This window comes from Gopherus flavomarginatus, unplaced genomic scaffold (genome assembly GCF_025201925.1).
Source record: "Gopherus flavomarginatus isolate rGopFla2 unplaced genomic scaffold, rGopFla2.mat.asm mat_scaffold_280_arrow_ctg1, whole genome shotgun sequence".
Classification (NCBI taxonomy): Eukaryota; Metazoa; Chordata; order Testudines; family Testudinidae; genus Gopherus; species Gopherus flavomarginatus.
In genome coordinates this window covers 102,085-113,103 of record NW_026114976.1, presented here as the reverse complement: position 1 = coordinate 113,103, position 11,019 = coordinate 102,085, and the positions used below count along the sequence as shown (strand labels likewise).

The 11,019-nt window shown below is 46.5% G+C and overlaps 1 protein-coding gene across 3 annotated transcripts; it reads left to right on the top strand.

Moving 5' to 3' along the window:
• Positions 1–1,421: 1,421 nt before the first annotated feature.
• LOC127042131 (putative postmeiotic segregation increased 2-like protein 3) lies at positions 1,422–10,361 on the top strand. Of its 3 annotated transcripts, XM_050935764.1 has the most exons (5): positions 1,422–1,490; positions 2,184–2,310; positions 4,135–4,217; positions 6,463–6,589; positions 9,392–9,785. In XM_050935764.1, exons 1-4 carry the CDS (start codon positions 1,467–1,469, stop codon positions 6,544–6,546), a joined length of 318 nt encoding a protein of 105 aa, XP_050791721.1. In that variant the 5' UTR covers positions 1,422–1,466; the 3' UTR covers positions 6,547–6,589; positions 9,392–9,785. The 3 variants fall into 3 exon arrangements, with proteins under 3 accessions (XP_050791721.1, XP_050791720.1, XP_050791722.1); XM_050935763.1 differs by lacking the exons at positions 4,135–4,217; positions 6,463–6,589 and adding an exon at positions 10,050–10,361 and having other exon boundaries at positions 9,392–9,535; XM_050935765.1 differs by lacking the exon at positions 6,463–6,589.
• Positions 10,362–11,019: the final 658 nt, after the last annotated feature.

Below are 11,019 nucleotides of genomic sequence, written 5' to 3'. Positions count from 1 at the left end.
GGGTGTCTGGGGGCTGCTGCTAACCATGATCCTTCTCTCTGGTCAACTTGTGCCAGAGTCCTGACTTCAAGTCACCAGGTCACCAAGTCCATTCCCCAGTCACGTGCCCTGTCACTGGGATAACTTTCTGTCCACCTAGCAAACACTGTTAGTGTGAAATCACAGATTTTGCTTTTCTCCTCTTTTGAAAACTGCAGGAACTTTCGGTTCCGTTTGGAAAATTTGTGCCCCCAGTCCTTGTCCTAGATCTGCGGGGGTGTGGGAGATGGGAAGGGAGTCAGCACTGCCACACGATGGTCTTTTCCACAGCATTCTGAACTCATTCTTTCTGAAATCCGGTGTCATTGAGACCATTGTTAATCCAGAGTCACTGTATGGAAAGACAAGGAGTGATTCCAGATGGACAGTGGGGCAAATGAGATCAGCAATTCTCCCTGTGAGGAGGGGCTCTCATTAGCTGCTCTCCCCAGAGAGTTAAAGGAGGGAAGCTGATCAAACGCTCTGTCCCTCTCTGGTCAGGATATTGGGGTTCAGCTTCCTGGGTCAGATGCTGCAGCCTCCATTGTGATCTGGGAGACCAGGCTTGGCAGCTTCTGCTCCCCCAGTGAGGCTCTGTGCTGGGAAGTGACCTTAATTAAAGCTTCTTCTCTGCCCGGCCCAGGGGATGACTTTCTGCAGCTGGTCCTAGCCCCCTAGGGCAGCCCTGGGCCCTGTTACTACTAAATTCTGAGCCAGAGTCTCCAGGTAACTGAAAGACCTCAGGGAATGTCCTAGGGTCTGGCAAGAAAGTGACTCTGCACAAACAACCCCACCTCATTTCTCCTCCCATTAGCGGTTGCCAGGAGGAAATCCAGCCATGGGAGAGCAAAGCCCCCAGGAATGGGACTGTCCCAGCCAGAGGGGCAGGGAGAGAGGACAGGGGAAGGAGAGACTGAAAGGGGCAGTGGGAGAAATGAATGTGGGGGAGAGATTTCCAGCTCCCTAGTCCACCCAGACACATGTATTGCTGCATCCTGGGGCAGAACCACTTTCCAGTGAACAAAACAAGGATCAGACAGAGCAAAAGCCAGTTCCTGACTCCATATTCCCCCTGCTGGGGTGTGGCTGCCGTGGGGTCAGTGTCTGAGGGAATCCCCCACAGTGACTCCTTTGGTTCTGCTCTTTTCTAGCCTTGTGTTCAGAGAAGGGGTGAGGGGAGAGAGAAGGGAGGTTAAAAATGTGTCTGTGGACTTAGCCTGTCAGGAGGGGCCAGGTCTAAATTGTAATAAACAGATTGAGCATTTCCTAGCATGACAGAATCTAGGGTGTCTGTCTGCAGGGAAAGGGCCTGGGGGAATTGTGATGTGAAATTAACTAAAACCGGTTCTGAAACGCCCACAACTGCCCTTCTCCCCCAGACAGGCTGCAGAATGACGTCAATGTTTTGCTCCAGCTCATCCCAGCCTGGCGTGGGACAGGGAAGAGAAATGGCTGCAGTGGAGTCAGTCCAGGTAGAGATTATCGGGGGGTTGCTGGTGGGTTCCTGCTGGAGGAAAGGGAGAGCAAATACACCAGAGGTGGGAAGGTTTGCAGAGTCTGGTTTGGAGGTTGGAGCGGGGCAGGAAATTCACAGCGTGGGGAAAGGAGGAGGCCAGGGTGTGGCAGACTCGCTGGGAGTTATTTACTAAGTGGCCTAGATTCTAGGAACAGACCCAGGAGGTTTGGAGGTGGAAATGCCCTAATTTGTGAAGAGAGAAAATAACCCACCTACATGGAGCTAGTCAAACTGACCAGACTCCTAGTGCTGGAGCCTGACCTCACTAACCAACAGCTGCTGTGAGATATGAAGGGGACACCCATGAGTTAGGCTTATTGGAGCTACCTCTCCCTTCATATCCCTCTCCTCCAAATGAGGAGGGTGTTGGGCGTCCTACCAGCGAGCTCTCCCTGGACCCTGCTAGGGGCTCCATCTCCTGTATCAGTCAGTGGCTAGTAGAGGGGTGATGGATCTGCTGGGAGAGACAAGGGGCTCTCTCTTCATCCCCTCACCCTGGCATTTGCTGGATACTCTGAACCAGGTTGAGGTGGGACTCTCCTGACTACGATTCACCCAGAGCTTCCATTTGATTCACTCCTCTCTGCCACAAATAGTGGGGCTGTGAGTGGGGCAGCAAGTCCTTAGTGTTGGACTCTTGCTCTTTCAGGGGCCGGTGACCTTCAAGGAGATGGCTATGTATTTCACCAGGGAAGAGTGGGCTCTGCTGGACCCCGCTCAGAGAGCCCTCTGCTGGGATGTCATGCAGGAGAACTATGAGACGGTGGTCTTGCTGGGTAAGGGTTCCTGTCCCTTCTGTTCTTGGAAGGGGAAATGAAGAGTGAAGGTTCATGCCACCCCCACAATGCCATCTGTACCCTGTCCTGTTTCAGCATCACCCCAATAGGCCAGTGACACACATAATACCGGAGACCCTCCTCTGCTGCAGGACACTTTGGGAACAGAGCACAGGAGCCGTATTGCACAGTGTCAAATAGCTCCTGTTTGCTCAAGTGAAACTGGGGGTTAGATCTGGCATAACTGTCCCACACCCCTAATCATTTCTGTTGCCCTTTTCTGAACCTTTTCCAATTCCAATATATCTATTTTTGAGATGGGGTGACAACATCTGCATGCAGTATTCAAGATGTGGGTGTATCATGCATTTATTTGCTGTTTTTACAAATATGATCTATGAGATATTCTGTCATATCTATCCCTTTCTTAATTATTTCCTACATTGTTCACTTTTTTTCACTGCTGCTCCACATTGAGTGGATGTTTTCAGAGAACTATCCACAGTGACTCCAAGATCCATCTCTTGAGTGGAAACAACTAATTTAGACCCCATCATTTTGTATATATAGTTGGGATTGTGTTTTCCAATGGGCTGCACTATGTGCTATCCTGTCATCTAGTACTGCTGAGATCCTGCATTCAGTAATATCCCTGCCCTTCCTGTTCCCTTTCTCCACTGAACCCCGCAAGCCCATGCTTCCTGTTCCCAGCTTCCCCAGGATTCTCGCACTGTCTCTGAACCTCTCTGTCAGCAAGAAGCAGTGCCAGGGACACTTGCCCTCTGTCTGGAGTCTTCGATTTCTAGGACATGGATTTACTTTCTCTGAGTTGTAAGAGGCTCTGTCATAATGATTGTCTGTGACGTTACCCAGAGTACAGTCTGGACTGTTAAATAGCTGTCCCCTCAGTCCTCCAGCCTGGGGTGCCTTTTCCACTGTTTTCCCGCGATAACAGCCCCTCTTGGCCAATTAACACACAGTCTCCAGCATGTAACTCGCTCCCAGCTACACAGTATTGAGTGCTGCTACACAGCCACTCATGAACTACACCTCAGCAGAAAACCAGCAAATTCTCAAGTGCCCAACTTTCCCCCAGAAATGTGCATCTTGCACTGTCCAGCACGCTACTGAACGACCCAAGGTCATATGAAGTCTGTCATTAAATCAGCGGAAAATGACATGCACCAGCTTGTTATCCCAAACAGTGTTTCCAACACACTTCAATCCACACATACTGGTTAGATGAACAATAAACCAAGATTGTTAACTACCAAAAACTAAAAGTAGGCCCAGTCCATGAAAGAGGCACTCCCAGGAGAGACTGTATAAAGGCTGGAACATGAAACACCTTTGTAAACCTGAGACAGCTGCCTTGGGGACAATGACAGGGTGAATCCCCCAAAGTGACTCCTTTGTTTCTGCTCTTCTCTGGCCTCTGATTGTTCCTTCCAACGTGGAGTACTTTCCACTTGTCTCTACTGAATTTGATCCTATTTACTTCAGATCATTTCTCCCGTTTGTCCAGATCATTTTGAATTTTAATCCAATCCTCCAAAGCACTTACAACCCCTCTCAGCTTGGTGTTGTCCGCAAACTTGATATGTGTAAGAGAGAGACTGTTACTGGGAGGGTTTCCCCATGTGTCAGAGGGTTACACCCTGGTGTGAGGGGGCTAGGCTGTACTGGAATAAGGTCACTCTGTGCTTCACAGTGTGCCAGAACCTAGAATGTGCATTAGCAGGGGAAAAGCTGGGGGGAATCGGCTTGTGGAATGGACAAAAGCCTAGTCTCAATTCTCACACCTTGCCCTTTTCACCCCGGCAGGCCAGAGAATAACATCCATGTTTCGCTGCAGATCATCTCGTCCTCCCAGGGGCAAGGAAATGGCTGCAATGGAGCTGGCTCAGGTAAGAGATTATCAGGGTGGCGGGCTCTGCTTGGAGGTTGAGGAGCAGTAAATGCATAAGAGGGTGGGAATTGCTAGAGGTGGTGGGAAGCAGGAAATATCTCGGGTGGAGAAAAGGAGGGGACAGCATGTGACAAACCTGTTGAGACTTGTGTAGTGTAGGGCGTGATGGGTTATCACCCCCAGGAGGCAGTTTGTGGAGCTTCTGGGAACTGCTGTGTCCTCTAACCCTCACGCTGGGCTGGAGATTTCGCCAGCCTCTCCAGGGCCTGTTATCACCCAACACAACAGCAGGTGGCGCCATGCAGCCAAGTAAGCTACCTGAGTGCGTTACCTAAGCCACTCAAGGACAGATAGAAGACAAGAGCCAATTTCCCACTCCCCAACCTTGCACACTTGCTGTAGTATAAATCCAGAATTATACCATCTTATAGTGCACGGGGATCTCTATAATGCAAGCTCATTAATATAGTTCCCCTTCCCCTCAATATGGGACAGATGTGCACAACAAGCTGAGATTTTCCCCAGACACTTCACTCAAAATACGCTGGTTAAGATAAAGCATCAAACAAGTTTATTAACTGCAGAAAGATAGATTAAGTGATTATAAGTGATAACAAACAGATCAAAGCAGATTATTTAGCAAATAACCAAAATTCAGGCTAAGCCTAACATACTAGATGGATAGAATTTGAATTAGCAATTTCTCACCCTGACTGATGGTACAAGCAGTCCCCCAAGTTTCCATACCCAAGCTAGAAATCTCTTGATCCTGGGAGCAGCACTTCCTCCACATCCATTTTTGTTTCTCAGGTGTTTCCAGGAGTTCTCTTGTGTGGGGAATGAGGCCAAGAGATGATGTCACACCTCACCTTATGTAGCTTTTCCATATGGTGGGAACCTTTTGTTCCAAACTCAGTTCCTAGTCCAGTTTGTGGAAAAATACAGGTACTAAAATGGAGTTTAGTGTCATGTGGTCTGGTCACAGACCCTGCTGAGTCATAGTAGCCATGACTCATAGGCTGGCTGAAACATTCACAGGAAGGCTAAGCTCTTCCACAGTCCATTGTCTTTGTTGAGCCATCAGCACTGTCTGGCTTCTTCATTGTTGTACCTGAAAGGCTCGTTGTGGGTGTTACCCAGAGTAAGCACATTTGAAATACAGATGCAGAGTCAATATCCATAACTTCAGATACGAACATGATATGTGCACACAAATAGGATAATCATATTCAGCAAATCAGAACTTTTCCAGTGACACCACACATGATGCATCTTGTACAAAATAGATCATAATTATGTCCTAATCATATTATAATCATACCACTATGATGAATATGGGGGTGTAGTGTCAGGTCCTAATTTCAAGGCACAGGAGTTGGGATGGAACTTCCCCTCTTGTGGAACAGGAAATAACCCTCCAGCCAGGGCTGGGACAACTTCCCAGACTCTCAGTGATGGAGCCTGTATCTGCTAGCATTTCATTAATTACCACCAACCCCAATCTTTGTGGCAACTGTAAACTTTATCAGTGATGATTTTGTACTCTCTTCTAAGTCATGGATAAGAATGTTAAATAGCACAGGGCCAAGAACCAATCCCTGCAGGAACCTGCTAGAAAGAAATCCACTCGACCATGGTTCCCCATTTACTATCAGAGTTTTTAATCTATCTAATGTATGCCGTGTTTATTTTGTATCATTCTAGTTTTTTTTAGTAAAAATATTGTGGTGATCAAGTCATGTCCCTTACGGAAGTTTAGGTATATTACATGAATACTATTAGCTGCAAGCAAACTTTTGATCTCATCCAATAAGGATATCCCGTTAGTTTGATAGGCTCTATTTTCTCTAAACCTTTGTTAATGGGCACTACAATTCTGACCTTTTAACTTCTATTCTTTACGATTGACTTCCCCTTTCTTCCATATATTTTATTTGGAGAGTGCTGGGATTCCTACTAGGGAGCCACTATCAGGGTCCAGAGACAGCCCCATCTCCTATGTTAAGCTCTGGCTAGTAGCTATGTGATAAATGTGAAGACCCTGCTTCTGTCTGTCAGCTGAGAGACACAAAGGTTCTCTCTTTCTACCCTCTGATGCCTCCTGGCTGCTGTAAGCAAGGTGGGGTGGGACTCTGCTAACATGTGCCTCCCGGAACTTCCATTTCCCTGGTGCTGCTGTTCCGTGAATGGTGGGGTTGTGAGTGGGTCAGCAGGTACTGAATATTGGACTCCTGCTCTTTCAGGGGCCGGTGACCTTCGGGGAGGTGGCTGTGTATTTCTCCAGGGAAGAGGGGACTCTGCTGGACCCCACTCAGAGAGCCCTCTAGAGAGATGTCATGCAGGGGAACTATGAGACGGTGGTCTTGCTGGGTAAGGGTTCCTGTCCCTTCTGTTCTTGGAAGGGGAAATGAAGAGTGAAGGTTCATGCCACCCCCACAATGCCATCTGTACCCTGTCCTGTTTCAGCATCACCCCAATAGGCCAGTGACACACATACTACCGGAGACCCTCCCCTGCTGCAGAACACTTTGGGAACAGAGCACAGGAGCAGTATCACACAATGTCAAATATCTCCTCTTTACTCAAGTAAAACTGAGAGTTAGGTCCAGCATAATGAACAGAAGCTTCCTACCCCCAGCCTTCTCTCAAACCCTGAGCCTTCTCTACCCAAACCAGAATGTGCTTGGGGTGTAACAAGCAGGCGGCTGGAGTCAGAGGTGCCAGTCCAGGGTTACTTATCATACAGACACTCAGTGCGTCCTTGAACGCTGGCTGGGAGTATCCAGACAGGGGAGCTCCAGCAGCAGAACACTGAATCTCACCCAGGAGTACAGATGACACAACTCCTCACTGATCTAGATTGTACCCTAGCATGTGAAAATGGCCTAGGTTGGTAGTGACATTTCTTGAGACATGGAGAGTCTTGCTCCCATATCACCAGGTGTAATAAAAATAACAGGAAAGGCCAAATATGGAAAACTGATTGTTTAGCTTGCTTTTGACCTGCATCATATTTTGCAATATATTCCAAATAAGGAAGTTAATGTGCAACGTATGTGTCATTGTTTGTGGTTTTAAGTTGTAAAAGGCTTGTGTGATTTTTAGCTCGGGGACAGTATTCCAATAGCTGTCGCCCCTGCGTGCTTGTAACCAAGAAAAGAGCCTCAGGCTGAGCTGATTCAAATATTAATCCTGTGGTCGTTTTCCACAACAGCCTCAATAGGTGCCTGTGATGAAATGTAAGGCTATATCTAGACTACCCACCGTACCGGTGGGTTAAAATCGATTGCTCGGGGATCGATATATCGCGTCTCATCTAGACGCGATATATCGATCCCCGAGCACGCTTATATCGATTCCAGAACAACACCAACCCCAACGGAGTTGCTGATTTGACAGGGGAAGCCGCGGGCATTGATCCCGCGCGGTGAGGATGGGTGAGTAATCCGATCTTAGATATTCGACCTCAGCTACATTATTCATGTAACTGAATTTGCGTATCTAAGATCGATTTTCCCCTGTAGTGTAGACCAGCCCTTAATGTCTTCACACCTTCCCCCTGCAGGAGAATGGCTTTTTGACCAGCTGTTTGCCTTGCTGTCTCTGAGGAACTGGTCTGTGGGTGTTCCCCAGAACTGTAACTTTTTCAGTAATATCATACTGTAAAATCTCACCATTTTACATACAGTGTTACTACACATTTTAACAGGAGGATAATATTCAGTAGCTTATGCGTTTTCTAATGATACCTCACAAGCCATACTGGGTACAAAATTGATCAAGAGTGAACACAGGAATATAGACTGACACAGTGTCTGTGTGTGTGTTCTCAGCAGATATGTGGGTATTTCAATCCCTCATAAGCACAATGTTTGGCATCTTCAAGGACCTGGGAAACTGGTCCTGGGAATTCACTAGTTTAGCAAGTGTGAGACTGCATGAAATTGTGGGACACTTTGGTATTAATAATAAAATAATATAATCTGATAAAATTGCAATGAATCATGCTAGGTATGCCATGTAAAGTGTTAGTGAAAATGTTATGATTTGCCAAGTATGATAATTTTGTTTCTATGTTTCTATCACCTTTGTATTGTGAGTTACAGATATGTAGGGTATGTCTGGAAATACAGATTTGTGCAGTTTTTCTGGGTGACACCCCCAGACATATTGGCATCAACATTGCCTAGCGTGTTTGATGGCCCATTGAGGGTCATCAGCTGTACAATGAACCCATGGACCAAGGGGATACACCTATTGAGCCAGCAAGACATGCCAGGGTTTGCCTGTGTAATGAAACCTCCAAAGCTTTTCCATGCCATGTGCTGTGAAGCTTGTGTTTGGGACACAGGAAGTACAAGCCCCATGGCAAAAGGAATATAAAGCGCAGCTGCATCATCTCCAACTTGTCTTCCTACCTCTGGAGCAACTTCTCTACAAACTGAACCCTGGAACAAAGGACTGAATGACCCATCCAAGCTGTGGATGCGTTCCAGACAGACTTTCAAGCCAGCAACTCACCAATACTGCTAAGAACCTGATATATCCATTTTGGAATGTATCTGACTGCTTTTCCATTTAACTTCTTTCTGTCTGTCTTTCTTTTAAACCTTTAGTTTAGATGTTAAGAATTGTCTGGAAGGATGGAATTTAACTTCATTCTTTCATTTGTTCTTTCTTCTAAACATTTAGTTTAACTGCTAAAGGATTGGCTGGCAGCATGGTATTTTGGATGAGATCCAAACCTGGGTAATGTGGTTAACCTACCCACCCACTTCCTGGATCCAATTAGGATCACTCTCCTGCTGCCCTCTGGCCATGCTGTATCACAGTGAGCAGAGTTTTTAAATAACCTCTCACTGTACGGGACCTAGTTGCTGATTAGGAGTCAGAGGGAGCCGTGTGATTTCTTTTTTCAGAGTCTCGTTAACCAGTGTGTGGGATCAGAAGCACAGTTTGTGACTGGTCAGTGAGTTTAACTTCAGTGTTAACCACCAGTTTGAGGAGCATCTGCTCTCCCTTTTTCAGCCTGCTCTGACCTTGGCATTTTCAGTGAGGACTGCCCCAGGCACACCAGGTCACACTAAGCACTGAAGATAAATTAATAGAATGTTTTTGATGATCAAATTGTATAAATCAACTGAACTCCTTTGTTTTCTTTCATCTGAGCAGAGTTTCTGGTTTTCCAACGTGATGTGATCTCCCAGCTGGAACAAGGGGAAGAGCATTGGGTCCCAGAGCTCCAGGGTTCAGAGGAAAGAGAGATCCTGAGATCTCCCCGCACAGATGAGGAAACATTAAACCAACTCAGAATCTGTAAGTGCCTGAAGGAAACATCTAGGATGCCCTACAAAGCTCTTGGGAAGTCTCTCAGTTCATTATTGTCCGTAGCAGGGGTCGCATCCGCAGGGTAAATATAGCTCAAGGCTTCCTATAGATGCTAGCAGACACCGGGCAGTAGCTTTCTCCCTTCCCCCTGTGAAGTTGGATGGGATGTGAAGGCTGAATTGATCCCCTCCTCTCTCCTGTTGGGGGGAGCTGAGTTCCTGATTTTTATTTGACCTCTCTCCAGCACTTCCTTTGGTTTGGCCTTCCCCTTTCCATCCCTGTTTGAGGTTTCTGTCTCTATCACAGCAGGTGATGCAATGACGTGTGAGGTTCAGCACAGACCAGAAAAAGAGCAGGGAAACCATCCAGGGGAGAAAATGGATAAATTTATTTCCTGTCAGGGAACTCAGAAGGGCCTTAAGGAAACCAGAATACAGCAGGAAATCTGCAGGGAAAAGCAAAAAAATACATGTGCTGAGTGTGGGAAAAACTTCACTTACAGATCAGGCCTTTCTCAACATCAGAGAATCCACACAGGGTAGAGGCCCTGTGAATGCAGTGAGTGCGGGAAAACCTTCAATCGCAGCTCTCACCTTATTGGGCATAAGAGAATCCACACACAGGGGAGAGATCCTACGAATGCAGTGAGTGTGGGAAAACCTTCAATCACAGCTCAAACCTTGTTTAGCATCAGAGAATCCACACAGGGGAGAGGCCCTATGAATGCACTGAGTGCGGGAAAACTTTCAGTCACAGCTCACACATTCGGCATCAGAGAATCCACACACAGGAGGGGTCCTATGAATGCAGTGAGTGCGGGAAAGCCTTTAATCACAGCTCTTACCTTATTCGGCATCAGAGAATCCACAGAAGCGAGAAGCCCCGCGAATGCCATCAGCAGGCCTGCACAACTCGTAAAGCGGTGATGTAGAGAAATCTCTGTATTAACTATCTCTATAAATCTTTATAACGTTGCATTGTGTTATTTTGTATTAAGTATCTTTCTGTATTAAGTATCTTTATGACATTGTATCCGGCATGATGTTATTTTGTAATTCATATGACTTGGCATTGTGCCTCTCTATTTTCATACAACTTTGTATTACATCCCTATATAGAAAATTGGTAGAAAACTTGGTATCAAATGTTATAGCCCCTAAGGATAGTATAGTTAAAGTAAAAGAAAAAATGTGCCTTTTTGCTAGAAGTAGAATAAGATCTTCCCCCGCACTCTGTAATCAATTGCTCTATTGACTGAATGAGGTGTGAATGAGTAAGGCTTGGAAGACACCCACCTCCAGACAGCTACAACAGTTGAAGAGGGAATGGGAGCCAGAGCAAAGGACAATACAACTTGTCAAGTGGGCCCAATAAAGAAGAGCAGACATATTGATGGCCTCAGGGATTAGAAGCAAGCACCTTCTTTACAAAACACCCTCTTTGAGTAGCACTGGGACAACACCCAGAGAAAA

What these genes read in the sequence shown, in the direction of transcription:
- LOC127042131 (XM_050935763.1), top strand. Translation starts at nt 1,467, where the DNA reads ATGGCTGCAGTGGAGTCAGTCCAG. An exon ending in CTGCAGTGGAGTCAGTCCAG is followed by an intron (nt 1,491 to 2,183) that starts GTAGAGATTATC and finishes TTGCTCTTTCAG; the next exon opens with GGGCCGGTGACCTTCAAGGA. An exon ending in TGAGACGGTGGTCTTGCTGG is followed by an intron (nt 2,311 to 9,391) that starts GTAAGGGTTCCT and finishes TCATCTGAGCAG; the next exon opens with AGTTTCTGGTTTTCCAACGT.